Source organism: Ammodytes marinus (assembly GCF_949987685.1).
Source record: "Ammodytes marinus genome assembly, chromosome: 11".
In the NCBI taxonomy this organism is placed as follows: domain Eukaryota; kingdom Metazoa; phylum Chordata; class Actinopteri; order Uranoscopiformes; family Ammodytidae; genus Ammodytes; species Ammodytes marinus.
In genome coordinates, this window is record NC_137215.1 from 13,399,692 (window position 1) to 13,421,282 (window position 21,591).

Here is a 21,591-nt window from a genome sequence, read left to right on the forward strand (position 1 = left end):
AAAGGGGCTGAGATAAATGTGAGCATACATGTTGAATAAGGGTGTAACGGTAACACTTTACAATAAGGGTCCATTCACTTAACAGTTATTAATGGTTAGTTAATGCTTGGTTAAGCATTTACTAAGCATGACCTTAAAGTTCATTAATGTACCCTTATTGTGAACTGTTACCGGCGTAACCAACCAGCAAGCCATATCGGAGGTCCCTCAATATAATGACAATGAATCGTTGGGAGGTCGTTTCCATGTTAACAAAGCTGTTGATTTGATGATAGTGCTGCGATGGAAAGTGTGTGACTTGGAAAGGCGAGACCACTTCTCAAACCCCATCTTATGCCCCCAGTCAATGTTAAATCCTGCCAAAACATTAAACATTTCCAATCACTATTTGCGATGTGGCTGTGTGTGATGGATGGCTTACTTTCAGAAAAAAAAGACCTGTCTATGGACATCAGGTGCTAAGTTAAGGTTTGCATGTTTCATTTGTCATGGTCACAAATGGACAAAACATCTAGCTAAATATAAGTTAATGGCTGGATAGAATCCACAAATGGAAACATACGGTTTTCTTTGCTAAGCGTCTGCTTATACAGAAGTGTTCACATGTTTTCAATTGATATGTGGTTGTAGATAATGGGCAGCATGTCACATGGCCCGTCATTGTGACAAATGGTTGTTTTCTCTCAATTTGAAATTATTATTTACTTGTAGCTGAATGAACCTCCGTTTGTAGCACCACTAGAAAGACTTTATATCAACACCGTACATAGACAGGGATTAGAATTAACACAGGCCACCTGCCAAATGCTGGTCAATTTTGGCAGTATGTTGTTACCCTACCCTAGAGGCCACTTTAAATTAGTTTGAAGGTGCACTCTTGCTCTAAAAATATAGTTAGGCAAAATGGTTATTGCAGAAGGTGAAATGTGAAATTGACCAGCGGCTGAGGCTTGAAGACAGTGTTAATATGCAGATGCAGATATAAATACACACATAACAAACAGTGGTATGGTATAAAAGCAGAGAGAGAGCAGTGTGAGATGTGGGGGGAGTGAGGTGACAGACAGAATAGTAATGGCATCCACATATTTAACACATCAAAGCCGCTTCCAAGTTTCCTTTTACCTGTTGAGGAAAATGTTACGAGCTTGGCAGACAACAGACAGTGACCAGGTGCTTGATACGAAGCCAATAAAACATGGACAAAAGAAACACACAGGTTTAATAGCTCCTTTAGTGGGCTATTGAGGATCAATTGGGCTTAAACTGGTCACAATAACTACATATGAAAAAATCTCCTATTTCATACTGACATATTGGAATGCAGCAGCACTTTACCTATATCATCTAAGCCACGTATATTGGAAGTGAAACAAAAGTGAATGCACCCATACTGTCCTTTATAATTAAACACTGCATTATTAAAAATGAACAAATGTGCCCATTTCTTAGGTAAGTTCATCACCAGGAAGTTGCCTTTAAACAGATGACAAAATATCTGAGAGATTGTAGCAAGATGAATGGTAACACAATTTGTGAAGTTTTACTAGGATTCTTCATTTATTTAAATAATTTCTATATGAAGAAACACCATGTGCATAACAACATAAACAGGGTGTATCAGATAAATACCACATATGTGGCTGCAAAATATACCATCAGTTACTTTATTAGCTGCACGTCCATCCATGTGATTTACTAATTGATTTGCCTATGTGGGAAAATATATGCGAGACAGTGAATTAATCAATTCAATTACATACTGTATGTAAATACCTTTTTGAGTGAAATCCCTTGAAAAATCACAGATGTTATCTTCTACAGCAGACAGTAAATGGTTATTTTCACTTCCAAATACGTAGTTTTGAAAACTGGGTTCACTGCAAACTTTGGGGCTTTTATGCTGATTGATTTGCCACAAGAAGTATTTGCCATAGCCGTGACTAACAGCTGGTACACCATCCCAATGTTTCAATATTAATGTTAGTTGTACTATAATATCATTACTGAGTAAACTGATTAGCAAATTGAAAATGATACGGCTCAGACTTTACAAATTAGGATTTTAGTTTGTCAAAAAACACACATTATTTGACGGAAAAATCCAAAAAGTAGGTCATGTTAGTTCAACAGTTAAAAGAAGTAGAAAGAAGGAGACACAGACACTCATACACACGGTATAGAGAAATACACACGTAGAATTGCACACTTGTGGATACACACACACACACTCCACTGCAGATATTTCTTGTTCATTAGAACGTAATGCAGCTGGTCTTGTCTATTATAATGACTGACGGTTCGGGGGAGCGTCTGCCCAGGGGACAATCGCCATGGAAACGGCTCATAAATCCCAGCAGTGTGTGTTGCTGTTGGACCCGAGAGACGACAGCATGCCTCATACAGCGTTAGTCATCATCAGCCACACACTCTGACAGACCACAGAGAGACACACACACACACACACACACACACACACACACGCACGCACACACACACTGCTATGAAATGCGTAATAAAACACCTTCACTATACCAAATATACACACACACACACACACACACACTTCAACACAGTCCCAACACACTCCTCAAAGGGTAAAGGGTGGACACACACACACTTGTTTTTACTCAGACACACAGTGAAAGAGATGCCTGGAGACGACACAAACAGACGTGAAGCGCACACAAATACATCAAAAGTTGGACATAAAAGGAGAGAAAGTTTTCTGTAACCGCACAGGTCCTCAGCTGCTGCCAAACAAAAACGGTGGAAGTGAAATATGTTTTTTCTTTTGCACGAGTGTGTGTCCTTACCTGGATGAGGCTGGCAGCTGGGTTCCTCCTTTTCTCAAAGTGCTTCTGCCGATGCTGTTCTTGCACTTTCAATGCAAATCCGGAGCCTAGGATTCCCTTCACACACAACCACACACACACATTTTGAACTTGAAAAAATTTCCCCAAAACAAGTCTTAATAACCGTAACCAGTCACAGTGTTATAATGTGCTATACACTGTTATAGTGTGTGTGTGTGTGTGTGTGTGTGTGTGTGTGTGTGTGTGTGTGTGTGTGTGTGTGTGTGTGTGTGTGTGTGTGTGTGTGTGTGTGTGTGTGTGTGTGCGTGCGTGTGTGTTTCTCACAGCTGGCAGGGCAAAGAAGGAGATCCCCAGCAGAGCAAAACCAGCTGATAATAACCGCCCCGTCCACGTCTGCGGAGTCTTGTCACCGTAGCCAATGGTTGTCAGGGTGATCTGAAGGGTCAGAGGTCAACATAACTCAGCTAAACAAATCTGAAATCTGTGGTTTACTCTGTGGTGAGCAGTACAAATTAGAAGGTTGATCTTGATAATACTTGATATTCAGTCGAAAATGCTATTTGTCCACATGCAGGACCTATTTAGCTTATCATTTGTGTCCTTCATTTTTCAAGTTCACACACTAGCCACATATTCATATCAATATAGTTTGGTGTCCCCGTGAATTTTTTTAAATAACATAAAAAGACTGAATAAAAGATTCACAAATGTAAAGGACAAATATGATCAATACATAGAAACTGTGCATATTGCAGAGCTACATGAATGCTGGACTGTACTTTCAAAATATCAGTGCCCAGTGTAGGTGGCTCACTTTTCTCTTTGCCATTTTTTTTATTTTGACTCATACATCTTTAAAGTTTATGCAGACAAATGTCACCTTTTTCCAAAAAGACTGATAGAAAAGCTTTTAGTATCTACCAGCTCCAAGGTCACAGAACGTGGGAACACAGTGTGTCTTGAGTGTCGTTCCCGAAAGCCACACCAGGCATCACAGAGCAAACGGAATCTATTGATTGAGCTTCATTTCTTGTCCTCGTGTTTCCACGTTTCTAAGTATAATGGATTTTTCTTGATGTAGGAGGAAACAGTGCAGCACAGCCAGCCAAGTGTGACTTTTTAAGGTCTGTGCTGTTAGTCTTTTGTGTTGAAGGTGTCATTAAGTTCACACAGAAACTGTAAATGAACATGAATCACTGTTGTCCGATAAAAGCAGCATAACTCTAGTTTCTTGGCTGAATGATGGTAAAATGGTATCACTGAGAACACTGCGCAACAGTTTTTCTTTTATTCCCCCAAACAGTTTGTTCAGTGTGTGTGTGTGTGTGTGTGTGTGTGTTTGTTTGTTTGTTTGTTTGTTTGTGTGTGTGTGTTTTCTCACCGTGCCCCACCACAGAGCGTCAGCGTAGGTGGCAAACTCCTTGTTGAATTCTTTCTCCACCAGATAGACCAAGAAGGAGGAGAAGATTAGCACCAGGAACCCAATATACCAGGCGGTCACCAGCTCCTACAACACACACACACACGCACTTAAAAATCATTTTATGTCATAAAACATACTGTACAATCAAGCACAGAGTTTAAAAGATCAATCTCACACACGCCGCATGCTGCCAAATTTGATTGACATCTTTTGGGGATAAATTATTTTAATATGAAAAATTTTTCTGCTACTAAAATAATCTGGATTAACAGAAAGAAATCCAAGGAAAAATGTGGAACAATGCAGTTTACACTCTTTACTTAAAAAGATCATTGCTATTAACTGGAGTGCAGTAACACAACAGGACTAACTGACTTATAAATCTCTGATACACACAAATGAAAGTTTGGAAGGAGAAACAGTTCATGACCTCCTACCTTACTATGTGCATAAACTACAGATCCCAGCAGCTTCCAGGTGCCACCCCTGCGGTCCATACGCACCATGCGCAGGATCTGAAGGAAGCGCAGGCTACGCAGCGCAGAGGTGGCGAAGATGTTACCCTGGCTACCGGCTGAAACCACGGCAACCGAGGCAATGAGTACGATGATATCTGGGATATGAATGAAAAAAAATAATGAAAGGTCACGGGATGCACAGTATTAGCCACAGGAGCTGTGCTTGACTCATCTACTTTTCTAGATCCCTCCACTTGTCCATCCATCACCTTTAAACAACTATCGATTCACCATCAAGCTGTGTGTTTGCTTTTCTATCTCTAATAGTCTCCCTCTGTCATTCTGTCTACAACAATATAACAAAAAACACCCTTTTTTTGTCTTGAATTTCCCAGGAGACCATCTCCCTCCCTGCTGGAGCAAAATGAAAGGGCGGGAGAACCTCTATCCTCTAAAAAAAGTTGTTTTCATGCTCTTTTAACATCAATTACATTGATTAGGAGGTTTGAAAAATATCCCTTTTCTATATTGGTCATTACCCTTGAATAAGCTCTCAAATGTACACTGTATGATGAAGCACAAGCTGGTTACAGTGTACTGAACAATTAACAGTATAACATTGTTAATATCAATTACAAATCATTATTTTTGCAGGAACGTCTGTAGTTTTCATCATTTTTAATCTGAACCTGGAGATAAGAATGTAATATGGGCAGACGTAATAAGCTGATGACACATGTTTGTTTTTGTGTTGTTTTGAGGATAAGGCTTGAAGAATTTTCATCACACACACACACACACACACACACACACACACACACACACACACACACACACACACACACACACACACACACACACACACACACCTACCTATGACACAGAATGGTTTTCTGGCGAAGCGGAGGCGTCCCTGCCAGCCTCTGTAGCGGCAGCAGCAGCCAGCGCTCCATATCCTGATGATGTACTCCAGACCGAACACTACAATCATCACAAACTCCTACATGACACACGCACAGACACACACAAACGTAAATCTTGAAATGCAAAAGTAATGCAGAGCCACAAGCAATAAAGACAGTCGTTATTATAGTTTGTTCCTTGCTGTGGCTCACTTACTGTACTGTGACTTAAGTGAAATAAACTACTAACACTGCAAGTAATTACTGTACATATTTTTGACTGTAATTTTATGTCACTAATAAGTCTTTGTTTTAATGGTAAACATCTTGTAACGTCCTGGCTGTAAAAGCACATGTGTAAATAAAAACATGTGTAATAACTGTTCATCATTTTCTCCTCAGGCCTGCAGGCTCACAGACCGTCACTTCCTCTGATACATCAGTGGAACAGAGCCATCTGTATATTACTTAGTTAGACTTGTTGCATTTCCAGCTATGACAGTTCTAGGTGTCTGTTGTGGGCAAGGGTAACCCACAAGCCACAATTCTTTCCTTTCATTTCACAGTAATGTTGGATATTATTTTATGTGATAGTAAAGACATGAATGCTTTTCTTTTTGAGTTTTTTTTCATCATCATTAGAGCTCCAAAAAGATGGCAGAGATTCTACTGTGTTTTTTCCCTGATTTGATTGATATCTTATACTAACAACAGTACTTATTCAGCTAAAAAGTTATGTTACTATTATCTGCTCTGCATGGCTCATGCTGTCCTCCTCAGCTCTCTGCTCCCCCTATATAAAGAATACAAAGAACAAAACAAAAAAATTAAAATATGGAAATGGACTTTAACAGATAACATAACATTAGGTTATGTATACAGTAACCACATCCATATTTTCATATTATTATGATAGTATTGTAGGCCTATATTATATGTAATATAGTAGCCTATGTAATATGTACTATATACTATATGTATCTGTAACAGTTAACCTGTCACACACAGGTGAACTGTTGTAGGCCTACAGTCTAATAGAGAAGGGAAGGAATGTTCTCCTGTGTTGTTCTTTGTGACAGCGGAGCTGAAGGAGTCAGTCCAGCATGCAAATATCACAGACAGTACAGCCGGTTAAGAATCACAGTGCCACTGCCAACATTTATCATGCAGTAGTTTTTGTTTATTGAACCCAGGAAAAATCTGACTTCTGGTTAGCCTCTGAGGTAATCAAACAAACTACAGTGAACTCATAGTAATGTGTCATTGACTCTGTTAGCTACCTTGTCTGATACAGCTAAAATACACCTTCTCATCACCAGCCTTACCATATCACTGCCTGCTGCTTTCCCTGGTCTGTGGACTGAGCTGGCTCTGACTCTGGGGGCTGTGCTTTCTTTCATTGTGTTTTGCTACTGTCCTCATCACTGTCTGAGTCATATTCACCCATGACACCGCTCGTTCTCGGACGGCATCCTCTGTCGTGGCGGGGGAAGTTGCAGAACTAAAAGCTGTGCGTGACTGCAGCGTCGATTCAGGGTGCATTCAGGTTCGCTTGGATAATTAGCACTTTTTAGAAACAATGTAACAAAGCGCTGAGATGCACGAGTGAAAAACACATATGATGGGCTTGCGGTCTACACATGGGGGGTAACGAGTAACACACATTTGTTAAGAAATGTAGTGGAGTAGAAAGTACAGATACTTGCTGTAAGATTTAGTGGAGTAAAAGCCTTAAGTACCAGAAAATAAATCTACTCTAAGTTAAGTACAGACACATGAAAAATGTACTTAAGTAGAGTAACAAAGTACTTGTACTTGCTCCATGAAATAAATAGTCCTTGGGTCACTATGTGTCCTGTGGATTATGCATAGTCATTTGGACACTGCCTTTGAAAACAGACGTTGTTGTTGACTTTTTTTAATGTAATTGTTCATTGCTCAGAGCAGCATAAACTAAATGATTTTCCTGAAATTTCCAAATGTGGCCGAATGAAAACAAAACCGTCTAGAAGTGCGGACATTGGGAATAATGTATTAACTACTTCACCTATTGTTGCTCGTTCCAAGTCCTGTTTGCAGTTTCATTTGTGCCAGATTGTTGTTTTTTCACTATCTGCTTTGATTGATTATTTTCTGCTTTATCCATTCTGAGGCATAGGCTGTTCCCTTAAATTAAACTGCAGGAGTATGATTTTGATCGTGAGTAGCCAGACACCAAACGTTACAATTCATTATAGTGCGGAGAATCAGCATTTCAGACAGGAGCATCACTCAGAAACAAATAAGCACACACATACTCATAATTCATCAGAGTAGAACTATATGAATTATGTAAGATTTATCTCTGTAAAACATGCTGATTGAACACGCCTGTGTGTGTGTGTGTGTGTGTGTGTGTGTGTGTGTGTGTGTGTGTGTGTGTGTGTTTGTCTCCTACCAGGATGAGCAGGCAGTGTGAGGAGAATTCTTGGTGAGCAGGGATGGTGGAATACACAGAGAGAACCAGACATCCAAACACAAGAATGAACCTGGGGGAGGCAAAATACACAAACACACACACACACATACACACACACACACACACACACACACACACACACACACACACACACAAATCAGCTTTGCATCATAATTCAATTGTAAACAGTAAAAGGGTTTAACTGACCAGCTCGGGTTATACACACATCAGCACCTGTGTGAACATCTGCAAGCTACAGAATGATGTGATTATCCGTCATGTGCCATGCTACATCAAGCAGGTGCAAAACTTTCCCTGAATAATAAGGACCGGGCTAAACACTGTTAAAAGGTGCATTTAGCTTTATGTTATTACTGTGTTTATTCAGCTGATTCACATATTAGACATAATAAAGTGGAATAAGCTGACGCTGCAGGCTGTGTGTGTGTGTGTGTGTGTGTGTGTGCATGCCCATATCAAGCTATTCACTTACAGCTAAAGAGAGAAAATTGTATATGTTCAAAATGATCAGCAAATTTCTTTGTTGGCATTGTTGTAGGCGATTGCTTATTGTTACCATGTTTTTGAACTGTACCATACTTTTAAATTGCAGCAGCCATTTGACAAAAAGATTTCCTCCAAAGAAAAATCTATTATACCCTCAGCAGCTGAGGCTCAGTTACAGCTTCAGTGTCTAGTTCAAGGACCAACAACCAAAATAGCAACTCATTTGGTAACATAACTCCAGCCACTGCTGGCATGAAGTTTGAATCTAGTAGTATCTATCAAAACATACAGGTTTGCTTTCTTTCTATGAGACTGCTGACATTATTAAATGTACTAACACTGTAGGATGAAGAAATACCAGAGCTGAGCTGATATTTCAAATCCCGGACCCAAACTGTCATTGCAAGACACCCATGGAGGTAAGTGAGAAAAGATGTGTTTCAAAATTCAAGTTTTAATGAACTACATATTACAGACTGAAACACCATTCTGACAAATGCGTCACCAACAATCATTGCAGTAGAAGAGCGTGATGCTGGAATAATTTACGGAATATTGAGGCTCCTGTCAGGACCAAAGTGGTGGTAAGGAGCTGTGATAGAGATACAATATCCATTAAACATCATTTCTCATTACAGTAAAACACAAAATACTATTGCTTCAGTCTTCATTATGGCGAGACCAATCAGAGCCCTTGTCGTTGTCTGACTGACTCGAAATACCCCTCATCTGCTGCCCTCAAGGAAACCACTCGGTCCCTTGTAAATCATACGGAAAGTTGGTTCATCAGCAAATACAAATTTACAATTCACAAGGCAGCTTCCAGGCAACATATGCACTGGTTAGCAGCCCCAGACTTTTTTTTTATACAGCTGCCATCTGTCTTTGTGATATTTACTGTGTTCTCGTCTCATTTTCTCTGAAGGTTATACATTCCAGCCTCATTCCCCTCTATGTCTTACTTTCTTTTATAATATTTTATGCTCTTTGTTTTTCCCTCTACTTCACTTTGCTTTAGTTCGCCTTTCTCTCTCTCTCTCTCTCTCTCTCTCTCTCTCTCTCTCTCTCTCTCTCTGTCTCTCTCTTGTGCTGCACTCCTTTCGGCCACACTTTGTCTTTTTCTTTCTCCTGGCTCTCCTGCATGATTGATGTCGCCATTTATTTTCCATGGGATCCACGAGGAATATGATAAGGGAGGTGTGTGTGCCTGTGTGTGTGAATAGTGGATGTACCTGCGGCTGAGTTACAGCAGAGGAGGACTGATGGTTCCAAACATCCAGCCCACATCTGCATCAGATACCGGCTCCTTCTCTTAATAGCTCTTTACTGTCACACACACAGACCGTAAGGGAAAGCAGATTTACAACCAGCAGCCAGTTGTGGAGGTGTAGTTTGTGTGTGTGTGTAACCACTGAGCCTTCTGACTGGGAACTTACTACCCACATTTGAATAACTTTTAGATTTGCTCTTATAGGTCTAAATCACCAGACCAAACAAGTTAATGGACATGGGTTGAGATCATTTGGTCCATCGCCTTTTTTTTTTGTCACAGTAAAAAATTAACTGTCAAGCTCAATTGGTTTGTTTGTGCATTTTATCTTGAAAACACATAAAGAAAAAGGCCATTTTTTATGTATATGTTTGTTTGTGTCCATTCAGCCTTGCATAAGATCATTCCATCATATGAGAGACAGAATTGCTTCTGCATTATGGTAAATGGTAAATGGACTTGACTTATATAGCGCTTTTCTAGCCGATTTTCTCAGCCCCAAAGCGCTTTACATATCTTACCACATTCACCCATTCATACACACACTCATACACCGATGGTAGCATTATTATTGATTGTACTTACACAGCCTACAGCCAGTCCTACGCCACATTCAAAATTACACTTACTACAAGTATAACTGAGTGAATATAATTTGCACTCTGGCCCATTTCCATTTACGTTGATAAGATTGGCATATTTTTACACTTTAAATCAGTCCTTCAGGCATTCAGCATTTCATCAATATCAATTTATGCACTCAGGCACACGGTGTGTTTTCCATCTGAAGGCGACCTCGTCCTGTCAATCAATTGATGATGAAATGATTCAGTTAGTGCACTGTGATCGATATAAGCTGTTGCACTGATGAGTCCCTAGGTGATTTAACCGTGTGATCAGTCGCTGGAAGAAATGAATTGCTGATATCGACGTCTATTTGCCCATGTTTGTTATGACACGTGTGTGTCTTCTGTATGGATTTTCAGGCAAGGTTGTTGTCCATTTATCATATTTGCCACACAGCCTCTGGACAAGTACACATTGATAGAATCGCAAACATTTTATGAAAGACATACATTTGCCAATAACATTGTTATAATATGCTACAGTAGGCCTGTGCAGCGGTCAGAGCTGAATGAGTCATGGTTTTCAAATAGAATCTGCGGTCGAAACAATGAGATAAGCAAAAACTGCAAAGGACCAAAGCTTTTAACTCACGTCAATGGTTTTACAAATGCCTGACTTTCTCCTTGTGTGATAGTCACGCTCACCAATCAGAAGTGGCATATGGCAACTGCATAATACTCCCAACTACAACAAATAGGTGAAACGTGAGGAATGTTTTACAATCATGGTGCGGAAAGATATGTCCTGAAGCAACATTTGACAGTTTAGGTAGCATTAGGTGGAACACTGGTTACAGTACATCACGAGGCAAAACCGCTAACCTGTATCAGCACTGTAAACAGCAGCAGACTGGAAAAAACAAAGACCAGTCTTAGAAACAAAGCACTATTTATGCTCCTCCTTATTTAAAGGGATCGCACAAGATGCATTAATGCACTTCTATCTTGATAAACACATGGGGACTATTAACAACGTGACCAAAGGAATATTAACAGCCACATAAACACCAGTGGTTTGACAATTTTGGCACCACAGGAAAAAAACATTTTGGTATTGCACTGCATCACTATTTCTCCACTGGACAGACAACACTTTGTACGATTCAGAGATGCCTGGAAGTTTGTAGAGATAGTTGATGTTTCTACCTTTTTCCATCCTTTGTATATCTAAGTTAAGCTTATCTGCTCCTGGCTCAAGATCCAACTCACATGATGGTTCTGATTTTTTTTCTCATCTAACTAAATTCAACAAAATATCAAATTACTCCATTAATTAACATCCCTATAACTTGTGATGGATTATGTAAATCAAAGCACAAATCAGACTATGACAGCTGTCACACTATTGGGAAAATGAGGATGTGAGTTCACTCAATTCAGATGATTGGCTTCATTCTAAAATATCAGTTAATTCTTCGTATATTAATTAGCGTTGCTCCACTCTGTCAACACCATGTCAAAACCAACATCTGGCAGAGTTGGTGTTTGACGTCCTCAGAGGAGCCGGGACAAGAGGCAGGTGTGGGAGAGAGTGCCCACTTTAGTGACAAACTACCTCTTTAAACTGATGAATGACCCGAGTCACCACTGACAAAACCATATACAGCCAAAAACCTGGACTACTCCTGCACGAGCAGAAAAAGACGCTTGAAAAGCCAAGAGGAGAAGAGGGGAGGTGAGTGTGTAATCAGGTCTCAGCAGATTTGCTCACAAGGCAGTTTAATTATGAGCATGATGTCTTGACAATGTAAACATAATGGAGATACGTACGACTAGTACATCTAGTGCATGACAAAGTGAAAAATAAAAGTTTACAGTTTACAATTTGAATGGTGTCCCTTATCGGGCTTAACCAAATGTTTTTTTTCAGTTTTATTCACAAATTGCTTCAAATATGTGGGCATTTTGTAAAAATAGAAGTAGAAATATAATACAAATACCATGCTTGGCTGAGGTGGAGAGCTTGACGTATCATTAAAAGTAGAATGTTGTGTGTAAATAAATCACAACTGACAAAGTGGCGACTGACGAAAGCATCAGATCTGCATGGAACATTAAGGGGGACTGTAACTTTATCTTTAACTAAGTTATACACGAAACAAACATTAAAGCAATATTTTCATCATGTTTTTTACATTGTTTTCTACCATTGACAGTTTGAATAGTGCTATTTTAATTGAGTCATATCTCTGTGCAACTTATGTTAATTGCAGTAGTGGATAAGAAGATACATCCATTAGTATTGCACTCAAATTTAAGACGTCACTTGAAATGGTTTCTTCACAGGAAATAGAGTATGCACTCAAAACGTTGTATGCAACAGTCTGTGCGGTATGATCACACTTCTAATGCAACATTTGCCACAAATTAGTGGAAAGAGTACCCTGGAACAGAAACTGAACAAAAAAAATGATTTGAGCATTCTGGCAAATATGCAGGTACATAAAGAGTCCTGTGCCGATTCATATTTATAATAAATAAAGAAGTAAATGAATGAAAATGTGCATGTGCAGCTGAGTACACACCATGCACACAACTTGGAAAACGAGATATTTGCTATAAAATATTTAATATTTCTGTGGGTACTAAATCGCATTCCAAGAGGACACATGTAAGTGGAAGAAGATTCAAAATACGCTAACAGGCTTTAAGGAGAATGTGTAAGTCCCCATTGAAGGGGGCACATTTTCCTGTATGTGTACATACTGTATGAAGTGTGCGTGTTTGTGTGTGAGCGTGCGTGCGTGCGTGTGTGTGTGTGTGTGTGTGTGTGTGTGTGTGTGTGTGTGTGACAGATTTGGTACGTGAGAGGTCAGGGTTTTCCACACAATACGGTCTGGTATCATTATCTATTTCCTTCTTTCTTTCTGTGCCAACCATGCATACCCTTTCAATCAAGATGGAGGGAGGGAACGGAAACAGAGAGTGAAGGATTGAAAGAGAAAAAGAGAAAGCTAGAGAGTCAGCGAGGGCAGCGCACAAGGAAATTCCTCCTAATGTCAAGGCAACACAACAAAAGAAACAATGGAGGACAGAAAAATGAAGAAAGTAGAAGAGACTTCCACAGTGGCAAAGAGTAGGAAAATTCTGAATCCTGCGAATCCAAATGACGGAATGCTACATAGGAGTGAGTTCTCCTGGACAAGGCAGAAGGACACGCAGAGGCTGCCATTGATTGGAAGATAAAGATTGAGCGTGTAGCTAAAAATAGCATAATTTCTCCTACTGGGAAAGGTAGATCGGTACAACATCAAATTAAAATAAGACAATGATGAAGAAAGAGAGTGGACAAGCTGAGCACAGGCAGTCTCTTCTTTCTTTTCCATCCCTCTTCAGATCTCAAATCATCTTTGTATTGTTCATGTTTTCATTCTCAATCGATACCTGCTCTACATGATTATGGACAGTCAGACTTACAGGACGCAAGGAGGAGGTTTGACTGAAAGCACACAGTGGGAGATAAAGAGAGGACAAACTTAAAAAGCAAGCGGAAAGAAAAGAGAGAGGGAGAGAAAGGAGTAAGAAAGGGGGACGCAGCCAGGCTGACTCCTTGCCAGCGGTCTATTAGTTAATCCTTGTGTTTATCCAGTCAAGTGCAGTAACTTACCTGATGATGGCAGCAATAAAACATATGCTTTTATTTCTAAGCAACTACTTGACCAAACAGAGCCGGGGCCAAGGACACGGCGCTGCACAAGGCCAGGTTTCTCCGCTCAACTTTCTAAAAGGTTTTTATTTTTCAATCAAAAATAGCAAAGTTGAACATTGATATTACTCATTCTCCAACCGCCTCAGAGAGTTGGAGGAGCGGGGTCGGGCAGAGGTTTATGGAATCCACTGTCTCGCTTAAGGATACTTTCAGAGGGTGTACCTGTGATAATAACACAAAGCCTTCAACCAGATGTGAGGATTAGATGCTTTTAGTTGTAGTTTCCTATATGGAATTTTACACACTTAGTTGTACTAATAACTCATCTGTCAACAGAGAGAATGACCTGAATCTGCAACATCAAGAGCTGATGACACGTCTGAGACTTGACAACTCACAACAGCTGTTTTGTTTTTTTCCTTTCCAACATCGAAGTCGTCTGATCGCGGACACAAATAGAGAGATAGTCCAAGTTTGGTAGACAGACAGAAAGAGAGAAAGAAAGACAGAAAAAAAGAACGAAAGAAAGAATGAAAGAAAGAGCCGGACGGGAGCCAATTTTCCATGATGTGGGATGCACTGAGGATTGATGACGGGTGCGAGAAGAGTTCGGAAAGCTTTTAAAGTGTGTGTGTTCCCACTAACTAGATGCAGCCTGACATGTTGAGGGAAGCCAACACAGTCTGCAGTGTTCATAAAACACACAAATACAGGAGCGTGAGTGTGCGCACACACACACACACACACACTGCACATCAGATTCCTATCAGCAACCATCTCAGCACTAGAATCCCTCCTGTTCAGAGCGCTGTTTAGTAGATGCCAGACAGACACAGAAGGAGAATCAGTGAATCAGTGAAACAAACTAAGCCGAAAACTAGACAGAAAAATCACCAAAAGATGACACTGTCACACTGACTCCATCTGTAGTGACAGAGTAGGGAGAGGCAAGGCAAGTTTATTTATATACAGTGGCACAATTCAGACACAAGGCCATTCAAAGTGCTTAAAGAGAGAGAGAGAGGGGGGTGGAGCTTCTGAAATCATTAGATTTCTGAGAAATAATAGAATAGTACTCATAAACAAACTCTCATCCAAATCAAACCTGAGCACAGGAAATGACAAACTGTGCAGATGCTATTCGACAGTGAACTCATTTTCCTCCTTTTTGCTGAGGGCTAAACGTTGCCAATTTCCACTAAGCTTGGCGAGCAATATCGTGTTCGCGGAATGACAGAAGGCATTACACCTTTTGTGTCTCAGGAAATCCACTGGGCTTAGTGGGCATACTTGATTAATGTCACTTAACTAGGAGCTAGCAGCATGTGCACGAAGGCTCATTACTCAGACCTTCGGCAGTACAATCCAAAGAGAGCTATGATTGAGCGAGTATACGATGCCTGTGCAAATAATTGACCTCCTTTAAGCCAAGACCAAAATATGTTTTTTTTTCCTTTTTTATTTTTGGGAGCTGTGCATGTTTTGAACCTAATTTGGAAAGCTTGTTTACTCACTTGGCAGGGGTTAAATAAACCAAGATGTTGTCTCTGTGTTACTGCAATTTCCAGACATGGATAGCAAACCTCTGTTTAATATTTTAATTAGCGTGGTCTTGGGCTAAGTAATGTTATGTAGTCTATCAGTTTGGAGGTAAAGGTGAGGGCTTGAACATGACATGAAAAAAAAAATAGTGTCAAACTAGTGTAGAAGATGCTTGATCATCAATGTGAAGCTGTGACTGCAGGAATTGGAGGGGTGAAGTTGAGCTGTTGAAATGCTTTGGTGGAGTAAAGTCAGCTCATTAGGCCAACAGATGGCTGACTGGTTCCCTCAGCACTGAGATAGGGCAACTTAAATGGAGAGAGGCTGACTTAGCGCAGCTTATGGCACTGTAAGTGTACAAATTTGTGCTATGAATAAATATAAGAAGATATACATGTATATATGTTAATATGTGTGCCCCTTATGGGAATTTCTGTGTGCATAAATATGCATATTTCTTTTTTTGTGCACACAGTCCAAGCTGAAATCAAGTGCGTCAATACATGCCCACACAACTCCATCTGTCCTGCTGCCTCCAGCACCCCACCCCTGAGTGTTTAGGTTACACGTTTTGAACAAATACAGAAAAAGAGGTGAATTTTCAATGGTTAAAATTGTAATCTGCTTCATTCATTTTGTGTCTAAAAGTGTGTACATGCACCGCCTTTTCAAGCAGCTAATACTATTTGAATAGAGAGCAGACCTCGGGAAAAAAGTATGAGAAAAATATATAATATAAAAAATGTATACTATAAAAAATCACTCAGTTAACAGTCACCGTCAAATCTCCTGTTTCACAAGATCGGCACAAAACATATATTTGACAATTTCCGAAGCAAAGGTATGATGTCTCAAAAGAGAAGATGAGGGGACTTAATAAAAAAGGAAAAGGTGAAAAACAAAGAAAGAAAAACTAGAAAGTCAGACGGTTAAAAAAAAGAAAAGAAAGAGAGGTACAAAAAAGGAAGGAGATTTTCCTCATTTCCAGTCAGGTGGAAATGGGACACAGTCAGCCTGGAGGCTAGAAAGAAGTCAGCTATAACATCCTGTTATTGACGATCTACTCTTTCTCTCCTTTCTCTCTTTTTCCTCTGCAAATAAACCAAAAGAAAATACACAAGTGTGGCTTGTGTTTTGGGGAACCACAAAGCACAATATACACTTTACAATAACTCTTGAGCCCTTTGGGAGGAAAGCACACACGCACAGTTTTATGTCACAGCCCAAGATCTGTGCGACTGCTTCTCAATTATTGTTTCAAATATCTCGATAAGACACATTTAAAGTATCATATAGGCTATCACATGTCTTGGATGAATCAACAATTTCCTCTCCTACAGTGGAGGAGGTTAATGCATCCTCCCTTCGATCCTGCTTATGTCCTGATACAGCAGTTTTTCCAATACATTTCAGATAAAAGAGAAGCAGAGGTGAGCACACACTAGCAATGTAATGCATTGAGTGGGACAAATCTATAGGCTTCAATAATCAGCATTCATGTGCCTAGTGTCTACCTCTCTTGATACATGAGTGCAATGTCTCAAAACTAAGAGAAAGCTAATAGCAATTACAAAATGCTTTGTATTGTTCCTTTGCTTTTAAAAATTAAATTACCATTAACGATCTTTCGTAAAGAAAAAAGAAAAAGAAAAATCTTTACAGTAATAGCTGTGTTGTACCCGGGTAAGGTGTTATGTGGTGCATTTTCCTGTTTCATTATGACCAATTTATTAAAAGACAATTCAATATGTAGAAGAAAAATCATATAAAACAAGTCAAGTTACAATTTAGAAAATGTTTCTTATATGTAAAGACCTTAGAAAAATGTCAAACAAGGAGGGAGAAGACAGTCAGAGAGTAAAGCCCCAATCCACTAGGAATAAACGGGTTAGTGGAATAACCGATAAGGAGTAAAGGTGGAGAAAACGCTGCCTGGCTGACCATTAGCAGCATGAGTGGCAGGCAAAAAGAGGAATGATCTGTAATTGGAGGAAAAAACTATAGCAGTCTGTTTCCTGAGTGTGCACACTGGACTCTCCTTGGGCGCCGTATATCTACGTCGCTATACAGCTAGCCGGTGTAATCCAGGCTGGCAGGTCGTGCTGACTGCATGACTCTGCTATGCACGGGGTAGTCGCAGTCAGCACTTAAGGAGCAACAATTTTTCACCACTTATTATCCGGAACACTCCAGTGTAAAAAATGCAGGACATTCAAGAAAGCATGTGCAGAAAGTGTGCTGGTTGAACAAACACAATCATGTGAAAAGACACAACATTTTCCTGGTAAATGTAACACAAACTGATTAAAGTCTCAGGTGGGCAATCGTTCAAATGATGTAGAGATAAAAAAAGAAGATAAAAATACATACGACTAAAAACTAAAGAATTACAGGGAAAGAGAGCCAACATTTTAACAAGCAGCAGAGAGGCAGACGTTCCGACAGCGCGAGGAAAAGATGGAATTCTGGGAATGTCCTAATCAGCCGGGCTGATGGCCTCCAGATAAGACGGATAATCAGCGATAGGGACAAATGGCTGTTTTTGCTGATGGAGGGAGATGGGAGAAACGTGTGCCCCAATGACACCCATTTAACCACATCAAAAGTGTTGGCCAGGAACCCTCAGACTGCTGTTTGATGTCTGATTGGAGGGGAAATTGTGGGCAATCTAATGTGTGCGTCTCTTTGTGTATAATGCGTGTAACATACTTGTTTATGATTGAGGGCATGTATCAATGAGATGTGCGCAATGTGTCAATGTTTTGTGCGTGCATATGTGCAACGTATGTGCAGAACACCCCTGCATCTGTTTCCATCCCATCTCCCTGTGTGGCACGGCCATCTGTGTGTGAGAGCACTTCTCCTTGGGTATTGATACACCTTCAATTACTTAACACGATGAAGCTGTTTATCACTATCAATCGCTTTGAGTCTTTTAACTTCACATGCTTTCTCATATTTCTCGAGAATACACGGCCGATCATAAACAACCCACAGTCAGAATTAAACATGTCTTGCAGCTGTAACGGAGCTTGACAGCAGAAAAGTTCCATTAAAAACATCAATGTGGCAATATGAGTTTCAGCAGGTCCCTGAAATCAAAAGGGCATTTAGACTCTTTAGAGGTACCACTTGCACCAATGTTTAAAAGGCGTTCATCCCAGATGAGATGGAGAGCCCTATTTCACTGGCCTCATTGGCCTTTGATGGTTGAGAATGCAATGCAGCCCCATTATTTGACTGTCTTTGTGGAGTTACGGTCTCTTTCTTTTTCTATACTGGGAATCCCCACTATTGCTCTCTCCTTCAACACACCTTTAAGTTCACACTGAAACAACCTTACTGTTAAACGCCTTACATCACCCTATTATTCTAGATCACACAGGGATGTTACGGGGGTACTGATGTTGGTGTTTTCCAAAAGAACTGAAACTTTAATATGAAGTGTAAGTGTAGTAGAAGAGAGTGTAACAGATGCAACTAGGACTTGATTAGAGCCCTTTTTTCAGAGGATGCTGAATGCACTGCATTGCTTTGGCTGGTGTCTAGCCCCCAGTCTCTTGTCCCACACACACACACACACACACACACACACACACACACACACACACACACACACACACACACACACACACACACACACACACACACACACACACACCTCCCACGTGGTCCCACAGGGCTCTGTCACAGCCCAAACATTATTCCAGCTGATTACACGCCAATTCCCATCAAGAGCAGCCTGCGAGGCTCTTCCCCGCTCTGATTAACACTAACCACCACACACACACACACCGCAATGTCTTCAGTATGTGTCTTTTTCCATCAATTCCATTCCTCACTGCTCTCTTTTGGCTGTATGTTTTACTCTTTCTATGTTTTTCATTTTTGACTTCTATCGTTTTGCTTTCCCTCCAGGAATTGAACTCTCTCTTTTCCCCTCATTCTCCCATTCCTTCTTCCATTTCTTTGTTTGGGATAATTTTTTCTGTGTTTGTAACGAGGGGCGGCTGTGGCTCAGGAGTGTCCTTGAGGAAAGACACTGAACCCCTAGCCTGCTGAAATCAGTATGTGAATGGGTGAATAAGTGGCAAAAAATGTCAAGCGCTTTGTACCTCTCTCCCCGACTCGAAAAAAGGCAACAGAAACCGTTCCAGTAACTGCACATGCATATTTTATGAAGAAATGGCAATAAGTCGCTGATCCAGGTTAGCTTAGCTCAAACACTGGTAGTCAAGGGTAGTTAACTTCCGTTGACCCAATGAGGAATTCTGAGTAATAACAAAAACACTGTCAGCGCATTTACATGCGGTAAACCTTTGGTGATCACGCATGAATTGTAAACCTTCTGCTGTGCGTCCAGTTTTTTTCTTAGCAGTATTAGAAATCAACAATTGAAATGTTTCTAGGGAACAATTTTTCTGAGCTCCTGCGTCGTGTCTGGGGGCGACACCAGTTTGTAAACGCTGCCATACTGAGAAATACAGAGAGTTTTGTGTAGTTGGTAGACTTACTCAACTTTGTGTCAACTGTTAGCCGATGGCTTGAATGAAACCTACATTTATTCATATGAAAAAGTTACGCACCTTAGCTTTAAAACTTAAGAAAACAGGCCCAAAATTGTCCAGAAAAGAATAACACAGACACCTGGAGTATAGGCACAGTTTCCTAAATCAATTATACATCAATAAGAGCAGTGGGAAACAAGAAGTATGAGGGAGGCCATGGATGGATAGATGCATAAACGGAGACCACCATCTGCTGAGTGACACAAAACCTCCTCCATCCAATTACAGAAATATGGGAAAGTTCTCGTCTATAAATCCATCACCTGCAGTGGTAAATATCAGACCGACCCAAGTCCTGATGATAGTAAAAATAACTTAGTTAGTTTCAACTGCAATTCCTACTCAGAGTCACAACATCCAAGCTTTGAGGTTACACAGTACCCTCAGGTGACACTTTTATTATTTCACTTATAATTTATTTTTAAATTATTATTAAAACAGCAAACAAACAAATTCTGCACAAACACACAGACACACTGCAGAGCCTCTGGGCCACATGCCTTTACACTTGCGTCTATGACTTAAGCCGGTGCCCAGCTGTTGCACATTGACTGCAGCCAGCAGTGTGTGTGTGTCCAGGACTGCTAGCTATTTCCTGAGCTGTCTGTTGTGATAGCAAGTGCAGCTGCTTTCCTCTGTGCCTCTATATAATAGAAAAGACTTGACATTTAAATACTGACTTCTGTGTGGCAGGATTACTGATGCTTTGTGTGTGTGTGTGTGTGTGTGTGTGTGTGTGTGTGTGTGTGTGTGTGTGTGTGTGTGTGTGCGCGTGCGTGTGTGTACGTTTTTGTTGGAAACGATAAGGGATTATGTGTTGCTCCAACACACGCCACTTTGTTTCCATTCCATCATTATCTAATTGATCTCACAAGTCGTGTATAGTTGCAGCAGGCTTTATACACCACACACATTCACTTTAATCATCTGTCTATTGACTGAAAACAGAGTTATACAAGCTAAGTGTTACTGAAGTCTGTAGCGGTTTTCCGAATGATTTTCCATCTTCCAGGCATCCATTGGATCCCATTAAATTCACATCTACTTGCATACAGTATCTCTACAATATGAGATATTCCTAAAGGTTTATCTCAAACGTGCATTCTTAGAAATACAACATGCTCTTGGTTAAGGCCAGGTAAGCATTTACAGTCTACTAAAATTCGCTATATTGTCCTGAAACTTTGCAGTATGGGCGTTAATTGTCAACATTTGTGAAGTAACGTTGCTAATCTTTACATAGCCATGCTTGGCCACGCGCATCCACCTTCAAATTTGACAGTATAAATTGGCGTCTAGAGTCATTTAAAATCTAATCTTGCAGAAACACCTTTGCTTTTGACTGACTGACACGGAGAAAAAAATAAAACCA

The 21,591-nt window shown here is 40.3% G+C and overlaps 1 protein-coding gene across 1 annotated transcript in view; it reads right to left on the reverse strand.

Annotated features, from left to right (window-relative positions):
• The window catches only part of kcnq5a (potassium voltage-gated channel, KQT-like subfamily, member 5a), a gene marked incomplete at both ends in the record, with an annotated part of 73,188 nt that overhangs the window by 15,958 nt on the left and 35,639 nt on the right, over positions 1-21,591 (reverse strand). The window contains 6 exons of the mRNA XM_080036587.1: positions 2,817-2,912; positions 3,141-3,251; positions 4,198-4,323; positions 4,677-4,852; positions 5,571-5,697; positions 8,037-8,127. Of these exons, the coding sequence (XP_079892713.1) occupies positions 2,817-2,912; positions 3,141-3,251; positions 4,198-4,323; positions 4,677-4,852; positions 5,571-5,697; positions 8,037-8,127 (727 nt within the window). The remainder of the gene's footprint in view (positions 1-2,816; positions 2,913-3,140; positions 3,252-4,197; positions 4,324-4,676; positions 4,853-5,570; positions 5,698-8,036; positions 8,128-21,591) is intronic.